General features: G+C 35.5%; 1 protein-coding gene across 1 annotated transcript in view; it reads right to left on the bottom strand.

The window, feature by feature from the left end:
- LOC121378362 (cadherin-87A-like) overlaps positions 1–23,866 on the bottom strand; it is a 72,324-nt gene that overhangs the window by 29,189 nt on the left and 19,269 nt on the right. The window contains exons 12-22 of the mRNA XM_041506496.1: positions 22,287–22,487; positions 19,189–19,344; positions 18,422–18,586; positions 18,031–18,104; positions 15,577–15,844; positions 13,379–13,527; positions 10,556–10,625; positions 8,844–8,916; positions 7,619–7,803; positions 6,905–7,031; positions 2,477–2,619 (exon numbers count right to left, since the gene is read on the bottom strand). Of these exons, the coding sequence (XP_041362430.1) occupies positions 2,477–2,619; positions 6,905–7,031; positions 7,619–7,803; positions 8,844–8,916; positions 10,556–10,625; positions 13,379–13,527; positions 15,577–15,844; positions 18,031–18,104; positions 18,422–18,586; positions 19,189–19,344; positions 22,287–22,487 (1,611 nt within the window). The remainder of the gene's footprint in view (positions 1–2,476; positions 2,620–6,904; positions 7,032–7,618; positions 7,804–8,843; positions 8,917–10,555; positions 10,626–13,378; positions 13,528–15,576; positions 15,845–18,030; positions 18,105–18,421; positions 18,587–19,188; positions 19,345–22,286; positions 22,488–23,866) is intronic.

The raw sequence follows: 23,866 nt of genomic DNA, 5'->3' as shown, positions 1-23,866 counted from the left end.
TACATTAGATAACTGGTCTTCACATAGCCAGACGACGGTTCCAGAGTAAACCAGTTCTAACACAACGAAAACAGCACATACATACAATAATATCATACATTAGATAACTGGTCTTCAAATAGCCAGACGAAGGTTCCAGAGTAAACCAGTTCTAACACAACGAAAACAGCACATACATACAATAATATCATACATTAGATAACTGGTCTTCAAATAGCCAGACGACGGTTCCAGAGTAAACCAGTTCCAACACAATGAAATCAGCACATACATACAATAATATCATACATTAGATAACTGGTCTTCACATAGCCAGACGACGGTTCCAGAGTAAACCAGTTCTAACACAACGAAAACAGCACATACATACAATAATATCATACATTAGATAATATCATACATTAGATAACTGGTCTTCACATAGCCAGACGACGGTTCCAGAGTAAACCAGTTCTAACACAACGAAAACAGCACATACATACAATAATATCATACATTAGATAACTGGTCTTCACATAGCCAGACGAAGGTTCCAGAGTAAACCAGTTCTAACACAACGAAAACAGCACATACATACAATAATATCATACATTAGATGACTGGTCTTCACATAGCCAGACGACGGTTCCAGAGTAAACCAGTTCTAACACAATGAAAACAGCACATACATACAATAATATCATACATTAGATGACTGGTCTTCACATAGCCAGACGACGGTTCCAGAGTAAACCAGTTCTAACACAACGAAAACAGCACATACATACAATAATATCATACATTAGATGACTGGTCTTCACATAGCCAGACGAAGGTTCCAGAGTAAACCAGTTCTAACACAACGAAAACAGCACATACATACAATATCATACATTAGATAACTGGTCTTCACATAGCCAGACGACGGTTCCAGAGTAAACCAGTTCTAACACAACGAAAACAGCACATACATACAATAATATCATACATTAGATAACTGGTCTTCAAATAGCCAGACGAAGGTTCCAGAGTAAACCAGTTCTAACACAACGAAAACAGCACATACATACAATAATATCATACATTAGATAACTGGTCTTCAAATAGCCAGACGAAGGTTCCAGAGTAAACCAGTTCTAACACAACGAAAACAGCACATACATACAATAATATCATACATTAGATAACTGGTCTTCAAATAGCCAGATGACGGTTCCAGAGTAAACCAGTTCTAACACAACGAAAACAGCACATACATACAATAATATCATACATTAGATAACTGGTCTTCAAATAGCCAGACGACGGTTCCAGAGTAAACCAGTTCTAACACAACGAAAACAGCACATACATACAATAATATCATACATTAGATAACTGGTCTTCAAATAGCCAGACGAAGGTTCCAGAGTAAACCAGTTCTAACACAACGAAAACAGCACATACATACAATAATATCATACATTAGATAACTGGTCTTCAAATAGCCAGACGAAGGTTCCAGAGTAAACCAGTTCTAACACAACGAAAACAGCACATACATACAATAATATCATACATTAGATAACTGGTCTTCAAATAGCCAGACGAAGGTTCCAGAGTAAACCAGTTCTAACACAACGAAAACAGCACATACATACAATAATATCATACATTAGATAACTGGTCTTCACATAGCCAGACGACGGTTCCAGAGTAAACCAGTTCTAACACAACGAAAACAGCACATACATACAATAATATCATACATTAGATAACTGGTCTTCAAATAGCCAGATGACGGTTCCAGAGTAAACCAGTTCTAACACAACGAAAACAGCACATACATACAATAATATCATACATTAGATAACTGGTCTTCAAATAGCCAGACGACGGTTCCAGAGTAAACCAGTTCTAACACAACGAAAACAGCACATACATACAATAATATCATACATTAGATAACTGGTCTTCAAATAGCCAGACGACGGTTCCAGAGTAAACCAGTTCTAACACAATGAAAACAGCACATACATACAATAATATCATACATTAGATAACTGGTCTTCAAATAGCCAGATGACGGTTCCAGAGTAAACCAGTTCTAACACAACGAAAACAGCACATACATACAATAATATCATACATTAGATAACTGGTCTTCAAATAGCCAGACGACGGTTCCAGAGTAAACCAGTTCTAACACAACGAAAACAGCACATACATACAATAATGGGGCCAGACCAATGGAATGTCTTTAAAATGTCATTTAATAAAGTTAAAGTTTGTTTGTTAATGACACCACTGAAGCCCATTGATTTATTAATCATTGACTATTGGATGTCAAACATTTGGTAATTTTGATGTATAGTATTAGAGAAGAAACCCGCTACATTTTTCCATTAGTAGCAAAGAATCTTTTATATGATCAATCCTAAAGACAAGATAACATATACCACAGCCTTTGATACTCCAGTCATGTATCATTTAATACAAATATTTGTTACTATAATACCTTAAACGGAATGCGTGCAGGATCCACCGGTCGTCCTTCTGGGTTAATGGCATTTTGTGGCTCAATGAATGAGTATTCCAGTTGAACATTGGCATCGGGGTCTTGGGCCACAATTGTGGCAACTGAGGTACCAATTGCCACATCTGAAATCAATTGAATATTACTCCAAACATTAAACTCAAAACAGTGTGTGTGTTGGGGGGACTAACTCTTGTTGTAACTGAGGTACCAATTGCCACATCTGAAATCAACTGAATATTACTCCAAACATTAAACAGATAACAGTGGGAGCTCAAAAGTGTGTGTGAGTGTGTGTGTGTGTGTGTGTTTGTGTGTGTGTGGACTAACTCTTATATAACAGGTACAAATTGCCATATGTAAAATTAATTGAATATTATTCCAAACATTAAACAGATAACAGGGGTTCAAAACAGTGTGTGTGTGTGTTTGTGTAAGTGTGTATGTGTATGTGTGTGTGTGTTTGTGAGTGTAAGTGTGTATGTGTTTGTGTGTGTGTGTATATGTTTGTGTGTGAGTGTAAATGTGTATGTGTGTGTGTGAGTGTAAGTGTATGTGTTTGTGTGTGAGTGGAAGTGTGTGTGTGTGCATGTGTGTGAGTGAGTGTAAGTGTGTATGTGTTGTGTGTGTGTGTATGTGTTTGTGTTTGTGTGTGAGTGTAAATGTGTATGTGCGTGTGTGAGTGTAAGTGTGTATGTGTTTGTGTGTGAGTGGAAGTGTGTGTGTGTGCATGTGTGTGAGTGAGTGTGTGTATGTGTTGTGTGTGTGCGTGTGTGAGTGGAAGTGTGTGTGTGTGTGAGTGGAAGTGTAAGTGTGTGTGTGTTTGTGTGTGTGTGTGTGGACTAACTCTATAACTGAGGTACCACGTGCCACATATGAAATCAATTGAATATTATTCCAAACATTAAATATTAAAAGCATTGTGTAGAGGGGACTAACTCCTGTTGCAACAGAAGTAGTTATTCTCATATGTATCTAATATTACTCCAAACACTGAACTAAATACAGTGTGTGTGTGTAGAGGGAACTAACTCCTGTTGCAACAGAAGTAGTTATTCTCATATGTATCTAATATTACTCCAAACACTGAACTAAATACAGTGTGTGTGTGTAGAGGGAACTAACTCCTGTTGCAACAGAAGTGGTTATTCTCATATGTATCTAATATTACTCCAAACACTGAACTAAATACAGTGTGTGTGTGTAGAGGGAACTAACTCCTGTTGCAACAGAAGTAATTATTCTCACATGTATCTAATATTACTCCAAACACTGAACTAAATACAGTGTGTAGAGGGGACTAACTCCTGTTGCAACAGAAGTAGTTATTCTCATATGTATCTAATATTACTCCAAACACTGAACTAAATACAGTGTGTGTGTGTAGAGGGAACTAACTCCTGTTGCAACAGTAGTAGTTATTCTCACATGTATCTAATATTACTCCAAACACTGAACTAAATACAGTGTGTAGAGAGGACTAACTCCTGTTGCAACAGTAGTAGTTATTCTCATATGTATCTAATATTACTCCAAACACTGAACTAAATACAGTGTGTGTGTGTAGAGGGAACTAACTCCTGTTGCAACAGTAGTAGTTATTCTCATATGTATCTAATATTACTCCAAACACTGAACTAAATACAGTGTGTGTGTGTAGAGGGAACTAACTCCTGTTGCAACAGTAGTAGTTATTCTCATATGTATCTAATATTACTCCAAACAGCCCCAATAGTAACTCTAATGATTATAAAAGGGCTCTATAGCTTAGAATCAGAACCCAAATAATAAATGTGTCATTAATTGAAGAAAAACAAAAATGAAAGCCATAAAGCAGACCTATGAAGCATAATGTTTATTTATTTAATACACATGCATGCACGTACACATGCGCATGAACACATACACACACACGTGCGCACACATGCACATACACACACTCGCTCACACACACACATACATGTGCACACACATACATGTGCACACACACACATGCACGCACACACACACACACACTCTTATCATGTCTGAAGTCCACCAATATCTCATGTCTGAAACAGTCTTAGGGCCGATTTCATGTCTGGGTTATCGGTGGGTTTTGGAAACATATTGTTTAAACCTAGGTTAAACCCTGGGTCATGTTTACTGTGCATTTCACATGTCTGGTTTTCAGGAATCCTAGTTTAACACTGGGTTACAATTGTATTGCTTGTTTAAACCTGCTCTTGAGGTGGTTTTTCGCTGGGTTTGCTCAAAGTAACTTTTCTTCATAGATAATTTTGGCAGCAAAACCATGTTTTACGTCAGTATTGCAGAGCCATGAAATGTGAACATATTTTAGAAATCATTTGAAGCCACTACAGAAACAGTGGCGTAGCCGGGGAGGGAGGTAGGGGGCCATGACCCCCCCCCCCCAATCCCGGAAAAATTAGGGGTGATCAGTGGCGTACTCAATATCATTGTTTACTTGGCTGCCAGGTGCCCCCCCCCCCCAATACAAAATCCTGCCTACGCCACTGTACAGAAACGAATACAGGGTGGGGGTAGGGGGGTTCGAACCCCCTCCCCCTTTAGACAAGATGCCCTTTTGCCAGGTTTTTTTTAGCACCCCCGTATAATTAGATCCACCCCTTCACCATGTTCGTGGCGAATGAACAACAAAGCGCCTGAGATATATAGAGGATAATAAACGAGATACCAGTTATTATCAAAATTAGGTCCCAAATCAAATCATTTTTAGTTGTCGCGAGCTTTAGTGAGTGACAAATGAAAAGTATTTCACTCGGGACATACATTGATAATAAATGGTACTGAGTTTGCTATTCTATTTATTACCCCAGCTATGTTTTCTCTAAATGCCTTTATTTTAGGCGCACATGCACGTACATGTAGGTTATAGAAACAATGTAAACCACTTTACACACTGTTCTGGGTATTACTATAATTTTGCATTTTAATCATTATTCTGCTAAAAATATAAATAATGATTTGCGTTAAAATGACATTTTATTATAAATTTAATATTAAAACAGTCGTGAACGCAAACTCATTAAAGTAAATAACGTCATTTTGTGTGTTTGCCAAATCGCGATGATTTTATATTTAGTACCGACAAAGTCATTGGTTTGTAAGCGTCAAATCATCCAGTAATATTATACGTCACAACACTGCATAATATTTCTCATTGAGAAAATACGGAAAATATTTTCCCTGTTATGAGTGGTCACTGGGGGTAATAAATATAGTTATTTATTAAATTAGTAAAAATAAACATTTTCTTCATGGTGTATGAACTGCACGAAAACAGTAAGTACTAGTAATGAAAGTTGATCGGTTACCACCAGTATCAAAGCAATAAACGTCTATCACAGACTGCAGTCTTATAATGACATACTTTCGTGTTTGTCTCGTCTTAATAAAGGGGGAACAAGGCGATACAGGTCCACAGTTTTGAAAATTTGACCATATGTTATCTCGATGCCATCAGGCGTACGCGTCCCATCTTTTGTTTTTTAATATTATGTTAGAATTAAAGGGAAATGCCAATAACAAAATGTTTATTCATATTTGCATTATTACCAACAGCTATGTAGGGTTCTGTAAGCATTTTTGCATTATTACCAGCAGCTATGTAGGGTTCTGTAAGCATTTGACATGGATTATAACTAATATTGTGAGTAAAATGATGGAAATACATGTGAAATCTGCGGGTAACCCATGTAAAAAGCATGGTTTTGTAAACACGGGTAAAATACACACATGTATGTCTTAGTCAGGTTTTTCAGCATTTTATGTAAACCAGTGTTAAACCTAGGTTTTGTTATAACCCGGTGTTTCGAAACCCAGACATATGAAATCAGCCCTTAGTGTTTAGTTCTAAGGTTGTCATCATTAGAATTATTATTAATGCTCTGAGCCTTAGTGGCAGTCCTCTTTTAGTCATTAGATTTTATATCAGGATTCACAAGCCTCGGTGGTGTCATTGTTAAGTCATCAAACATAAGCCTGGTAGATACAGTGTTCATAGCTCAGTCCTGGCTCAAACCCAGAGTGAATTTTAACAACTCAATGGTTAGGTGTAAGACCACTACACCCTCTTTTCTCTCACTAACAACTATAAAAAAAACCCACTGTGTTGGACAGACAGCCCAGATAGCTGAGGTGTGTGCCCAGGACAGCGTGCTTGAACCTTAATTGGATATACACATGAAAATAAGTTGAAATGAATAAATGAATGTTGGTGTTCCTAGGCAATGGAGCCTTGTTATAACTTTTAAAACAATGTTTGCTATGGGCAGTGGATCTTGAAAACACCTGCCTTCCCACTCAGCCTGTAAAACCATGTTCAGAAAAGACCATAGGAAGCAGGAAACTCAACACTGCGTAGGTGATGTGAATACAATGACAAACCTTCTTTAACATCAACCCTCTGCGTGGTTGGTCGGAAGTATGGGTTCTTGTTGTTTTCATCAATGATCTCTACTTGTACTGTCGCTGTACCACTTTTCTGAGGGTTGCCACCATCAAGGGCCACAACCTGTAACAGAGAAAAATATATAGTATACTGAAGTTGTCATGACTTGATAGAGAGCAAAATAAAATTGGCACAGCTTGACAGAGTAGAATAAAATTGTAACTTTATAAAGCAAATCAAATTTCCCAAGATACATAGCAAACTCAAAACAGTAAAACTTAATACAAACTTTAAGGAAACTCAATTTGTCATAACTTGATACAAAGGAATCTCAAATTGTCACAACTTGATACAAAGGAATTTCAAATTTTCACAACTAAAAAGAAAAAGCAAACTCAAATTGTCACAACTTAATATAGAGCAGCAAACTCAAATTTGTCACATCTTGACAGAGCCAAATCAAATTGTCACAACTCGACAAAGAACTACCTCAAATTGTCACAACTTCATACCAGGCCCTAATCTGGAATTAAAAAAGTCGAAGTGACTTCTCCCTTTCTAGGAGAATGAGTAGAAGTTTAATAAGAATAGGTGAGGTGAACATAAATAGGTACATTTTGTAATGTTTTGTCGTGTCACTGATCCAGGGAACATTTTTCTCCTACACCAGCTACTACCTGCCCGCTACTCTAAAGAAGTGATTCACTTACAATCATGTTGTATTCACGTGTTATGTCAAAGTCAAACTTGGCTGCCGGTGTCGTCTTTATCTCGCCTGTCTTGTAGTCTATCTCAAACTTGCCCTCCGCTCCCGACCGTATTCGGTATTCAATGCGACCAAACTCTGTTGCATTGGAATCCTTGTCTGTTGCCGTCACAGTGACAATATGCACACCTGGAAAACACTCACTGTAATGAATGGTTATGGTTCGGGAAGTAGATAAACTTGTATAAATGATCCTAAAATGCATTCTACATAATGGGACCACTTGGTATTTACCAATTACAAATATCTACTTCCCGGCACTAGTTAATTGCCCCCATTACATGTCTGTTGGTGTGTGCAGTCAAAAGGTAACAACGAGCTGATACTGTATCACAGTACAGATATTAGTACTATGAATTCATATGGCTGGTTATATAATAGGTATTAATAATAAAAAATAAAAAATAAAAAAAATAAAAAAATAATAATAATTAGTCCATGAGCTGAGAGCCCAAATTTGACAAATAAAAACAACCGTAGCTACCAATCCTATGTGAGTTCGCTTCCTCATTTCATTGGTAAAGAAAACAGCTCATACAGCAATGAAGAACATGCAAATCAATTGGACCCTTCTACTTCCCGGGACATTTATTATTCGGCTTGCTGGTACTACCCAAAATAGGTTTTTTTACTTCCCAGGCCAACACCTAATGAACAATAGGGTTTGAAATACACGGCAATGGAACCAATCGATCACCTGTCAATAGCTCAAATTAAATTTCAGGAGAACAATTTTTTTATCTCCTCATTAAAGAGAGGGGACTGATTTTTTTATTGTAATTTTTTTTTAAATATTTATTTTGAATTATAAATTAGAGTTCGAGAGAGAGATTATAGCATGAGACATATGAAATTTATGAAACAATCTATTTTCCTTAGCATTGCCGAAGGTAGTACTAACTTGAGATTTGTGATTTTATGAATTATATAGCTTTTTAAAGTCACATGCTATTGTTTAGACCAATCTAAGCATTTATAATAAAATGATATTTACAGATTGGAATTATACGCACATGACGGAGAAGTCTGAAAAATGCATATCATCACATACCAGATCAAATAATATTTATTGATCATAGCCACAGGTTTGTATTCAGGTTTACTCAACAGAGTGACCATACTGACATAAACAACAGAACATTGAATAAATATCCAAATGGAATGCTAACCTCCTCCTGTGTTTTCTGGAATTTCCTCTCGGTAAAAAGCCTGTTGAAATATTGGCGCATTGTCATTGACATCCTGTAAAAAACCCAAAATCAAACAATTAACAAAATATGATCATAAATTGTTTTATTTTCACTGAAACAGCCTTAAATTTAAATTTATATTAAAACATTTAAAATATTCAACATTTCGTCAGTGTAAACAAACATCATTAGAAGAATAAACAACCAAACTGGTGGCCATGCATACAAGCCAATAAGGTATAAAATAGAGAAAGCTAGCTTGGAAGTTAAAAACAATATTGGGTAAAAACAGCTGACCAATAGGATACAGATCCATATGCAGGATTTTTAATATGGAGGGGGGGGGGGGGCAGTGTGAATTTCTCATGATGGGACCAATCAACCCACCCCCAAACAAAACCCTGTTTACACAACGTTATCTAAATTTGATAAAAAAAAATTGGACCGTTGGTAATTTGGAGGGATGCATATGCACCTGTCGCACACACTCTGCTTATGGGCCTGAGATAACAAGAACAATGAATGACCCTGGGGTATAAAAAGTCTTAGTTGTTAAAACCAGCAGGGCTGTACTCATTGAAACCATTATGGTGCACAGCATTCAGTTTGTGCATTCTGCAAGGTCTAACTTAACTTGGTCAGTTTGGGTATCCAGATGGATTCTGCAGGGTCTAATTTCACTTGGTCAGTTTGGGTATCCAGATGGATTCTGCAGGGTCTAATTTCACTTGGTCAGTTTGTGTATCCAAATGGATTCTGCAAGGTCTAACTTAACTTGGTCAGTTTGGGTATCCAGATGGATTCTGCAGGGTCTAATTTCACTCGATCAGTTTGTGTATCCAGATGGATTCTGCAGGGTCTAATTTCACTTGGTCAGTTTGTGTATCCAAATGGATTCTGCAGGGTATAATTTAACTTGGTCAGTTTGTGTATCCAGATGGATTCTGCAGGGTATAATTTAACTTGGTCAGTTTGTGTATCCAGATGGATTCTGCAGGGTCTAATTTCACTTGGTCAGTTTGTGTATTCAGATGGATTCTGCAGGGTATAATTTAACTTGGTCAGTTTGTGTATCCAGATGGATTCTGCAGGGTCTAATTTAACTTGGTCAGTGTGTGTATCCAGATGGATTATGCAAGGTCTAATTTCACTTGGTCAGTGTGTGTATCCAGATGGATTATGCAAGGTCTAATTTCACTTGGTCAGTTTGTGTATTCAGATGGATTCTGCAGGGTCTAATTTCACTTGGTCAGTTTGTGTATCCAGATGGATTCTGCAGGGTCTAATTTTACTTGGTCAATTTGTGGATTCTGCAAGGTCTAATTTAACTTGGTCAATTTGTGTATCCAGATGGATTCTGCAAGGTCTAACTTAACTTGGTCAATTTGTGTATTCAGATGGATTCTGCAAGGTCTAACTTAACTTGGTCAATTTGTGTATCCAGATGGATTCTGCAAGGTCTAACTTAACTTGGTCAATTTGTGTATTCAGATGGATTCTGCAAGGTCTAACTTAACTTGGTTTATGATTAAACATACATTCTGCAAAAAATATTTACCAATAATCATAAATATGTTGTACAGAAAAATATTTTAAAAATTACAACACTTCAATATATGTTTTGTTATAAATTAAAAACTATTTATCTTTTATTTTATACAATATCCAGAAATGAAGTTTTAACCACTTACAATAACATAAATAGTCACTTTAGCCTCTTCCACAAATGTCCCATCTGTTGCTTGCACTTGAAATTGGAAACTGAAAAACAAATTTATAAAATGTGTCAGTGATTTATCCAGGCATTGTGTGGGTCTGAAGATAGGCGCCTTCTAAAACGAAAGTGGCACTGAAAATTCCCAATTCCTATGCAAAAAATTCCCAATATATTATATGTTTAATACAGATCTGTTGGAATAAACAATTCCCAATATATTATATGTTTAATACAGATCTGCTGGAATAAACAATTCCCAGTATATTATGTTTAATACAGATCTGTTGGAATAAACAATTCCCAATATATTATATGTTTAATACAGATCTGTTGGAATAAACAATTCCCAGTATATTATGTTTAATACAGATCTGTTGGAATAAACAATTCCCAATATATTATATGTTTAATACAGATCTGTTGGAATAAACAATTCCCAGTATATTATATGTTTAATACAGATCTGTTGGAATAAACAATTCCCAGTATATTATATGTTTAATACAGATCTGTTGGAATAAACAATTCCCAATATATTATATGTTTAATACAGATCTATTGGAATAATGAATGAATGAATGAATATTTAACGACACCCCAGCACGAAAAATACATCGGCTATTGGGTGTCAAACTATGGTAATGCAAATAAATAAAGTGATGATCAACATCAATATAAAAATTCAAGACTTAAACAAAAACAGTGTAAAGAACTGTGCAAAAACACAAATATCACAGAATTTTACGGATACTGAATTTTACTCAAAACGTCAATTTTATGCTGTATTGGCCATTCTCAAAGAGAATGTTACACCCCTGCACCACGGTGAGGTTACAGCACATGCAGGGGCTATTGGAATAAACAATTCCCAGTATATTATATGTTTAATACATATCTGTTGGAATAAACAATTCCCAATATATTATATGTTTAATACAGATCTGTTGGAATAAAAAATTCCCAATATATTATATGTTTAATACAGATCTGTTGGAATAAACAATTCCCAATATATTATATGTTTAATACAGATCTGTTGGAATAAACAATTCCCAATATATTATATGTTTAATACAGATCTGTTGGAATAAACAATTCCCAATATATTATATGTTTAATACAGATCTGTTGGAATAAACAATTCCCAATATATTATATGTTTAATACATATCTGTTGGAATAAAAAATTCCCAATATATTATATGTTTAATACATATCTGTTGGAATAAATTAATTCAACAGTGGTGTACTGCATCATTCAGTGGCTTGACAAATATCCCAGGTATGATTTATTCGTGCTACTTTTCCCAATCATATCAGACATGGAACCCTGGCAGAAGATCCTGGATAAATCTCTGTTTATTATTATTTAACTTTGAGGGATTTCAACTGAGTTGGGATGAGATGTAGCCCAGTGGTAAAGTGCTCACTTGATGCGTGGTCAGTTTAGGATCGATCCCCGTCAGTGTGTGTGTGTGTGTGTGGGGGGGGGGGGGGGTTGGGAAGAGATGTGGTCCAGTGGTAAAGTGCTCACTTGATGCGTGGTCAGTTTAGGATCGATCCCCGTCAGTGTGTGTGTGTGTGTGTGTGTGTGTGTGGGGGGGGGGGGGGAAGAGATGTGGTCCAGTGGTAAAGTGTTCGCTTGATGCGCTGTCGGTTTGGGATTGATCCCCGTTGGTGGGCCCATTTGGCTATTTCACGCTCCAGCCAGTGCACCACAATTGGTACATCAAAGGCCATGGTATGTGCTATCCTGTCTATGGGATGGTGCATATAAAAGATCCCTTGCTGCTAATCGAAAAGAGTGGTCCATGAAGTGGTGACAGCGGGTTTGCTCCCTCAATATCTGTGTGGTCCTTAACCGTATGTCCGACACCATATAACCGTAAATGAAATGTGTTGAGTGCGTCGATAAATAAAATATTTCCTTCTTCTTCTTCAACTGAGTTTACTGTATTAATATAATGATTATATGTAACTAAAACACTGATATCATCCATAGAACGTATTAAAGATGAACAATGGAAGAAATGCAGGCACATGTATAAAGGGATGGGGGTTTGCAGGTCAAAAGCAAACTTTCATTTTTTTTAAATATATTTTCTGGGGGAAACATGACCATAAAAATTTTGATTGCTCATTTATATGCATCATCCCACAGACAGAATAGCACATACTACGGCCTTTGATACCCCAGTTGTGGAGCACTGGTTGGAACAAGAAATAACCCAATGGATCCATTCCTAGATATATCATGCTTAAGGTGACCAATTTGCCACTGGGTTATGTCCCGCTCCTTGAATAATGATGGACTAAACTAGAGGATTCATCACAAGTATTTTTAATATGTAAAACATCAACCAAGTCTCTGTTAATTAGTATTTGTCATGGCTCTGCCAAGATAAATACAAATTAATTGGACGAGGTTGATTTTGTACATATTAAAAAACAAATACGAGTAGCGAATTCTATTTATCCTATAATAAAATAACATTTTTATAAGATATTTAGCAAATCACAGTTCTAAAGTTGTCTTCGTTGGTAATATGACATCATCGTACTTACAACATATTTAGCACATTAACTAAATCTCATCAAAACGTTATGCTGAAGGTATACAGGTCTTGTTGGCTTGTAAAAAAAATGACCCATTGACAGCAATAAGTATATTAACTGGGTTAACACACCAAAATATCAAATGGTTTTATGACATGGATATTATGGGTAAGTTATAGGATAACTTTATATACCAACCTCAGAAATAAAAAAGGTGAGATGGCATAATAATGTAACTTACAAGCCTTCGTCTTTTGTGGTTGCGTCTTCAAACCGGATGGGACTGATTGCCGTTACATTGCCAGTGACAGAGTTTATCTGCCAGAACGTTCCCGCTTGCTGGTTCCTGGGGATTGAATAGGTGATGGAATCACCATCGCGGTCTGTTGCCTAAAACAAATTATATAACCTTAAGATTAAACAACAAAATTCGTAAACTCATCAGTCAAAGGAACAGAAAGAAATATTTAACAACACCTCAACACATTTCTAAAGTAATGAATGAATGAATGTTTAACAACACCTCAACACATTTCTAAACTAATGAATGAATGAATGAATGTTTAACAACACCTCAACACATTTCTAAACTAATGAATGAATGAATGAATGTTTAACAACACCTCAACACATTTCTAAACTAATGAATGAATGAATGTTTAAACTAATGAATGAATGAATGTTTAACAACAGCTCAACACATTTCTAAACTAATGAATGAATGAATGTTTAACAACACCTCAACACATTTCTAAACTAATGAATAAATGAATGTTTAACAACACCTCAACACATTTGTAAACTAATGAATGAATGAATGTTTAAACTAATGAATGAATGAATGTTTAACAACACCTCAACACATTTCTAAACTAATGAATGAATTAATGTTTAAACTAATGAATGAATTAATGTTTAACAACAGCTCAACACATTTCTAAACTAATGAATGAATGAATGTTTAACAACACCTCAACACATTTCTAAACTAATGAATAAATGAATGTTTAACAACACCTCAACACATTTCTAAACTAATGAATGAATGAATGTTTAAACTAATGAATAAATGAATGTTTAACAACACCTCAACACATTTCTAAACTAATGAATGAATGAATGTTTAACAACACCTCAACACATTTCTAAACTAATGAATGAATGAATGGTTTAACGACACCCAGCACAAAAATAAAGATTGGCTATCGAGTGTCAAACAAGGTCTAACTATATGGCTGTTTCTAACCTTCATAGGATAAAGTATATTATAAGACAGTAACCAGTTATTGTGCATTCCAGTCAGTTTGATGTCATAAAAAAGAGTTTGTTTTGTTTAACAACACCACTAGAGCATATAAGTATCGACAGGAACAAAAAAATAAAAACATTTTAAACAATAGATCCACGAAGGAGGTTCGATCCTAAAATCCAAGCACTAAACCAACTGTTACATATAGTCTTAGAAAGTTAAAGTTAAAATGGACAAATGTAGCGGGTTTCCTCTCTAAGACTATATGTCAAAATTACCAAATGTTTGACATGATGATTAATAAATCAATGTGCTCTAGAGGTGATGTTAAACAAAACAAACTTCAACTCTAGATTGCACACCACCAAAAACGACACAACTTATTCTGCGTGTTCGGTCTAAGGTTGATTCCCATTGGTGGGCCAACTGGGCTGTTTCTCATTCCAGCCAGTGCTCCACAACTGGTGTAACAAAAGCTGTGGTATGTACTATTTGTCTGTGGGATACTACCATATTAAAGATACCTTGCTGCTGCCTTATTATGTGCATTCAGTCTAGGATTGATCTCCATTGGTGTAATAAAGGCTGCGATATGTACTATTCAGTCTGTGGGATGCTACATATAATAGATACCTTGCTGTTGCCTATGATCTTGTCCTGAATGGAGGAGCTGGCTTAGACCGACACCTGCACCCATGACAGGCCTGGGGCGAGACGTAACCCAGTGGTAAAGTGCTCGCTTGATGCACGGTCGGTTTGGGATCGATCCCTGTCAGTGGGTCCACTGGGTTATTTCTCGCTCCAGCCAGTGAACCACAACTGGTATATCAAAGGCCATGGTATGTGCTATCCTATCTATGGGATGGTGCATGTAAAAGATCCCTTGCTGCTAATCGAAAACCCTATGACATGAAATGCCTATGGTTTGTTTGCAGTGTTTGTCTCTGTTTTCTGCAATATTTCTCTCACCTGCACCCACGACAGGCCTGCGCTACAACAGCTTGTTCTGAATGTGCACATTAAACCCTATGACATAACATACCTATGGTTTATTTGCAGTGTTTTCTACAATATTTCTCTCACCTGCGCTACAACAGCTTGTTCTGACTGTGCACGTTAAACACTATGACATGACATGCCTATGGTTTATTTGCAGTGTTTGTCTCTGTTTTGTACAATATTTCTCTCACCGTCACTATTAGTGGATCCAGCGTGATGATCTTGCCCTCCATGATGCTGTTGATGTACTCTCCTCTCTCAAACACTGGCCTGTTGTCGTTGATGTTGAGGACGTTGATGATGAGGTCGGCGTTCGATGTGAGACCGTTTCCCAGCTCATCAGTTGCTATGACGTTCAGGTCGTACTTCTTCTTACGTTCGTAGTCAATACAGTTACCCATCCCGGGTGTGTCACAGTATGCAACCCTCACTTCACCACTCTGAGGGTCAATCTTAAACCTGAAACAAGGGAAAGGAATATTTGGTTTACTTACAACTATTTGGAAAGGAAAGGAATATTTGCTTAACAACACCTCAGCACATTTTAAACTTTGGCTATTTAATGTCTTAACATATGGTTATTTCAACACTTGGTCTATAATTGTCAGAGGGAGGAAAGGAATATTTGTTTAACAACACCTCAGCACATTTTAAACTTTGGCTATTTAATGTCTTAACATATGGTTATTTCAACACTTGGTCTATAATTGTCAGAGGGAGGAAAGGAATATTTGTTTAACAACACCTCAGCACATTTTAAACTTTGGCTATTTAATGTCTTAACATATGGTTATTTCAACACTCGGTCTATAATTGTCAGAGGGAGGAAAGGAATATTTGTTTAACAACACCTCAGCACATTTTAAACTTTGGCTATTTAATGTCTTAACATATGGTTATTTCAACACTTGGTCTATAATTGTCAGAGGGAGGAAAGGAATATTTGTTTAACAACACCTCAGCACATTTTAAACTTTGGCTATTTAATGTCTTAACATATGGTTATTTCAACACTCGGTCTATAATTGTCAGAGGGAGGAAAGGAATATTTGTTTAACAACACCTCAGCACATTTTAAACTTTGGCTATTTAATGTCTTAACATATGGTTATTTCAACACTTGGTCTATAATTGTCAGAGGGAGGAAAGGAATATTTGTTTAACAACACCTCAGCACATTTTAAACTTTGGCTATTTAATGTCTTAACATTATAAGTTGTAGAAGCATCACGAGGGGTATATGGCTTTTTATGTACCCTCTGTGTGTTCTTTTACACCGAGCCAAAGGCGAGGGGGTAAAAGAACACACAGAGGGTACATAAAAAGCCATATACCCCGAGAGATGCTTCTACAACGAATTTATCTTGCCGACATGTTAAACCATATAGCCAAATAATCAAAATAACGCCAGACAATAATTGTTAACAATTTATTAACGGAGCCGTACCACGCGGACGCGAACGAAACCACTTGCCAGTGATGAAAAATAGTTCCATCGATAAACAAGTTTTTAACTTCAAATGTTTTAATACGAAATTGTCTAAAACAGATATTAATAAAAATTAAAAAAAAAAACTTTTTTTTTATTAGAAATGTATGTAGTAAAAAAAAATATATATTAAAAATAAAAAACAAAAAAACAACTGTTGCTAATCGCGCATTAATACAATAACACCACGACCGTAATTAGGTGGCCGAGTTCAACATTGCAGCTTTTAAAAGTATTGAAATATTGTATTTTATAGTAAAAATAAAATTAATTATGTATACTTGATTGATTATCAATGTTATTTATAATCTAATTATTGCTTTAGCATTAACTGGGGCAACTGGAAACTGTTGGAAATTACAGACGGGGTATAAGAGAATTTGGCTCCGCCCACAGGGGGATAAGGGATTTGTCCAACGGCAAACAACCAATGAGATTAAAGAATTTTACATTAAGGCGAGATAAATGGTTATTTCAACACTTGGTCTATAATTGTCAGAGGGAGGAAAGGAATATTTGTTTAACAACACCTCAGCACATTTTAAACTTTGGCTATTTAATGTCTTAACATATGGTTATTTCAACACTTGGTCTATAATTGTCAGAGGGAGGAAAGGAATATTTGTTTAATGACACCTCAGCACATTTTAAAATTTGGCTATTTAATGTCTTAACATATGGTTATTTCAACACTCGGTCTATAATTGTCAGAGGGAGGAAAGGAATATTTGTTTAACAACACCTCAGCACATTTTAAACTTTGGCTATTTAATGTCTTAACATATGGTTATTTCAACACTTGGTCTATAATTGTCAGAGGGAGGAAAGGAATATTTGTTTAACAACACCTCAGCACATTTTAAAATTTGGCTATTTAATGTCTTAACATATGGTTATTTCAACACTTGGTCTATAATTGTCAGAGGGAGGAAAGGAATGTTTGTTTAATGACACCTCAGCATAATTTAAACTTTTGACACTTAGTCGAGAGAAAGATAAAGAGAGCATATGCCATAGTGATGTCATAGCCTATGATGGTTTTATGATATTGTAGCGTTAAGATAACTTCGAAAATATGGGCCCTGGAGTCTGGATTACTGAGATTCCACTGTAGATATAGTTTGACTGCATACTGTAATATGTGAAATATACTTACAAATGTGCCCCATTTCCAACTAAGCTGAATCTTACACCTTGGGAACCCATATTTCCTGAATCAGGATCAACAACCTGGAAGCAAAATAAACAAGTATTATTAACCCTTGGACTACTGGCTTAATTGTTAATACATTTTACAGTTGCTCACATATATATTGTTTAAATAGTTTCACTTAAACTGTTAAAATACATAAAATCATTGGGTTTACAGAGATAAATCAGTCCTATGATGGATCACTCCCCAGGATTCTACCAACCGTATGAATGAACGCTGTAATCACATCCAATCAACAGGTTTGTTACCGATAGTCATAATAATACATCCAATCAACAGTCTTGTTACTAATACAGTCACAATATCACATCCAATCAACAGGCTTGTTACTTACTGATACAGTCACGATGAGGTGACCTTCACTTTCATTTTCTTTAACACTCTCTTCATAACTAGACTGCCGAAACTGTGGTACGTTGTCGTTGACATCGAGGACATACACGGTAACAGTTGCTGTTCCGGTTAGTCTAATTCCTCCAAAATTCTCTCTAGCTTCCACCTATAAAATAAATTCTAAATAGATGAAACCATAGTGCATCGGTAAACCTCCACCCTCACAAAAAACATTTTATCTCTTGGTTTGGAATTGCCTTATCTATATACTTTACAATGGTGATAGACAGTATTATTCTAATTCGATAAATCAGTAGAAAAGTGCCAGAAAGATGTGCTAGAAAACTGTTTACTAGCATACCTCCCTAGACAGTAATGCATTCTTGTTATTGGTTCATTGGTCTTGTTGTTTCATTCTACAAGCAAAGTACTACGTGACATCATCAGCTGAGAGAAGGAGTGGTTCAAAAGTAAAATGCAGTGAATTTTATAGTGATTATACTAAAATTATAAGACTGATTGAACTAGAAAATATTTCTGGCACTTGTCCTTTTGTACATGTTTTTTCTGACACTTGTCTCAAGAAAATCAATTCTTAGAGCTTGCTAAAGTTCAGGTCAGAAAACCATCTACAAAAAAAAAAGACTCATGCCAGAAACTATTATTCGGATGCCCATGGTATCCTTGTGAAAACATCGACCATTGTGAATGACCCATAACAACTGCAACAACTGAGCTTAATTTAATATGTAGTAAAAAACAACTGACCCTCAAAATAAATGTCCTGGGCCCTATTTCGTAGTCAATCTTGGACGTATCAATCACACGTATAACCCCAATAGTCTGTCCCTGGCCACTCTTTGGGTGCATTTCATACACATCTGTGTGGTCCATCAACACAAAGTCGTAGGAATTGGCTGTCGACTGGAAAATAAACAGCAATATAAGTATTACACAGAACCATAATGTAGTTCCATAAAAATACCACTGAACCTAGAACAAATTATTGAAAAAAAGAGAAAAAAAAGAGGACAAATTGGTAATCATAGATTTTGTTTTTGTTTTATATTATTAAGATGATCCCACTGACGTTATATCCAAAATGTGTGAAAACCAGATGCTGGGAAAGGTGCTTTGAGGCCATTTATAGCTTCTAAATGCTGGATTTTAGACCCCTTAAATGTATTATAAGTAATTAGAAATATGATATCAAAGAATTCAAATATCTTGTTAAGAATACACATGAACAAGAACAGGAACAGAACATGCTTTACCGTGTACATTCAGAACAAGCTGTTGTAGCACACGCCTATCATGGGCATGGGTGTCGGGCTTGGCCCAGCTCCCCTGTCCAGGACAGGAAAGGTGGGGAAGGTAGGAGGAGGGACTGCCTGTGCTGACTGGTGCAAGGGAGCGCCAGCTGCCTGGTTAGGACCAGTAACAGGAGGAGGGTGTGGTGGTGCTATGGAATTTGGAATTTGGATGATGGCCTAAAATATGCCAAAGGGAATGAGTGCGCAATTTGGATGAAGAAAATTTGGAGCATTTTTGAATGGTTGTTCTAAAAATGAAAGAAGGGAGCTACATGTATGTTTGGAATTAGTGAGTCGACACACATGACCAAGGGTGTAATACTAACAGTCGCCAGATGTGTGAGTGATTGGTCATCATATTAATCACTTTTGGTGAAATTATCAGATTTTAATTCCATACCAACCAGCCACTCACAAATGATATAACAATGGCATTCCTATGAGAACGAGCATTAAAAACATCCCTTAATTTGCTGCTATTCGGTGGCCATGTATGTAGCCAAAGCAGATTTTCTTCCAATCTCAATATCAAGTTTGAAAATAAACTATACGTTAAACATCAAACTTCTGCATTTAAAGTATACTAAAGTGCTGTCAAGATTAACTTTATGATAAAATCATCACCTATGATTTATATGCTTTAAATGTATTTTACTATATATTTTGTATTAATCCCAATAACTAGTAAAATGAGTTCTTCCTACTTTTGCTTTCAAGTAAGCACTAAAATGCATCTTACAAAATACCTACACTAAATGTTTCAGTATGTACACTATAGAGCAGATGGGGAAAATCAGACAAATTACGTCATTATTTAAGAGAAAATTATAGCAATTACTATTTAAGAGAAAATTATAGCAATTACTATTTAAGAGAAAATTATAGAAATTATTATTTAAGAGAAAAACATAGAAATTACGTCAGTATTTAAGAGAAAATCATAGAAATTACTATTTAAAAGAAAATTATAGAAATTACTATTTATGAGAAAATTATAGACATTACTATTTAAGATAAAATCATAGAAATTACTATTTAAGAGAAAATCATGGAAATTACTATTTAAGAGAAAATCATGGAAATTACTATTTAAGAGAAAATCATCGAAATTACTTTTTAAGAGAAAATTACCGAAATTACTATTTAAGAGAAAATCATGGAAATTACGTCACTATTTAAGAGAAAATCATAGAAATTATATCACTATTTAAGAGAAAATCATAGAAATTACATCACTATTTAAGAGAAAATCATAGAAATTACATCACTATTTAAGAGTAAATCATAGAAATTACATCACTATTTCAGAAAAAATCAGACAAATTATGTCACTATTTAAGAGAAAATTATAGAAATTACTATTTAAAAGAAAATTATAGAAATTACTATTTATGAGAAAATTATAGAAATTACTATTTAAGAGAAAATCATAGAAATTACTATTTAAGAGAAAATTATAGAAATTACTATTTAAGAGAAAATCATGGAAATTACTATTTAAGAGAAAATCATGGAAATTACTATTTAAGAGAAAATCATAGAAATTACTTTTTAAGAGAAAATTACAGAAATTACTATTTAAGAGAAAATCATGGAAATTACATCACTATTTAAGAGAAAATCATAGAAATTATATCACTATTTAAGAGAAAATCATAGAAATTACATCACTATTTAAGAGAAAATCATAGAAATTACATTACTGTTTAAGAGTAAATCATAGAAATTCCGTCACTATTTCAGAAAAAATCAGACAAATTATATCACTATTTCAGAGAAAATCAGACAAATTATGTCACTATTTCAGAGAAAATCAGACGAATTATGTCACTATTTAAGAGAAAATCAGACAAATTATGTCACTACTTAAGAGAAAATCATAAGAACTACATCACTATTTAAGAGAGTTAACTCTTGGTAATTTTTCCTTTTAGCCAGAAAAGCTATTTTAATGCAGGATGTTCAAAAATTGTTTTACAAAATGTATTGTCATCTCAACTAAAAAAAATTTGGGGGCTCTGGTTTTAACTTTACTAGGGTTCATAGCCTTAAAGACCAAACAAATTCAAAGACTTGCAAAGACTTTTATCTACCATTTTCAAAGACTTTAAAAAGCTTTTACACAGTGGTCAAAGACAACAGAATGCAATAAAAATACCAAATCAGTTTGTTTACATTACTGTCCATGGCAAAAAACTGAGCTTTTTAACATGCATCATGACAGATTAAACCTTGTAACTGGAAAATATCAAGTACATACAGCTGTAAAAGATATTGCTTTGGCTATGATTTGTGAGAATTTAAAGACTTTTAAAGACTTTTACCGTATTACAATTCAAAGACTAATGATTTTTTTCAAATTCAAATACTTTCAAGGAATTTAAAGACGGCTATGAACCCTGTTTACTTTATTACAAAGTTAACCTTTAACCTCATATTTCACTAAACTTGGCAAACACTTTTTTTTTTTTTGGGGGGGGGGGGTCTGATGTTAACTTTACTTTATTAATCTTTAACTGAGCTTTCCGCTTCTCTATTTAAGAAAACACTCACGGAATCTTTATCTGTGACGGTCATGAAAAGATCAGGCAGTGAGGCCAGGTTGGGAATACTCTCGTAGATAGAAACGTTGAAGTGGTCTTGGTGGAAGGTTGGAGCGTTGTCGTTCATGTCGCGGACAGTTATCCGAATTGTCGTGTCCGCCGTTGTAAGTGCATCATTACCATACAAACCGGGAGAAATAATTTCCCTGGCCTGTAAAATATTACAGTTACACTGTAACCCAAGTGAACTTCCCATATACACCGGGAACTATAATTTCCCTGGCCTGTAAAATATTACAGTTACATTGTAACCCAAATGAACTTCCCATATACACAGGGAACTATAATTTTCCTGGCCTGTAAAATATTACAGTAATATTGTAACCCAAGTGAACTTCCCATATACACCTGGAACTATAATTTCCCTGGCCTGTAAAATATTGCAGTTACATTGTAACCCAAGTGAACTTCCCATATACACCGGGAACTATAATTTCCCTGGCCTGTAAAATATTACAGTTACACTGTAGCCCAAGTGAACTTCCCATATACACCAGGAACTATAATTTCCCTGGCCTGTACAATATTACAGTTACACTGTAACCCAAGTAAACTTCCCATATACACCGGGAACTATAATTTCCCTGGCCTGTGAAAGATTACAGTTACACTGTAACCCAAGTGAACTTCCCATATACACTGGGAACTATAATTTCCCTGGTTTGTGAAATATTACAGTTACATTGTAACCCAAGTGAACTTCCCATATACACTGGGAACTATAATTTCCCTGGCCTGTGAAAGATTACAGTCACATTGTAACCCAAGTGAACTTCCCATATACACTGGGAACTATAATTTCCCTGGCCTGTAAAATATTACAGTTACACTGTAACCCAAGTTAACTTCCCATATACACCGGGAACTATAATTTCCCTGGCCTGTGAAAGATTACAGTTACACTGTAACCCAAGTGAACTTCCCATATACACCGGGAACTATAATTTCCCTGGCCTGTGAAAGATTACAGTTACATTGTAACCCAAGTTAACTTCCCATATACACTGGGAACTATAATTTCCCTGGCCTGTGAAAGATTACAGTTACATTGTAACCCAAGTGAACTTCCCATATACACTGGGAACTATAATTTCCCTGGCCTGTAAAATATTACAGTTACACTGTAACCCAAGTTAACTTCCCATATACACCGGGAACTATAATTTCCCTGGCCTGTGAAAGATTACAGTTACACTGTAACCCAAGTGAACTTCCCATATACACCGGGAACTATAATTTCCCTGGCCTGTGAAAGATTACAGTTACATTGTAACCCAAGTTAACTTCCCATATACACCGGGAACTATAACTTCCCTGGCCTGTAAAATATTACAGTTACACTATAGCCCATGTGAAACACAGTCTTCCCATATAAACCGGGAACTATAATTTCCCTGACCTGTAAAAGATTACAGTTACATTGTAACCCAAGTTAACTTCCCATATACACCGGGAACTATAATTTCCCTGGCCTGTGAAAGATTACAGTTACATTGTAACCCAAGTGAACTTCCCATATACACCGGGAAC

Source organism: Gigantopelta aegis, chromosome 8 (assembly GCF_016097555.1).
Source record: "Gigantopelta aegis isolate Gae_Host chromosome 8, Gae_host_genome, whole genome shotgun sequence".
Classification (NCBI taxonomy): Eukaryota; Metazoa; Mollusca; class Gastropoda; order Neomphalida; family Peltospiridae; genus Gigantopelta; species Gigantopelta aegis.
This window is presented reverse-complemented; position numbering and strand designations above follow the sequence as displayed.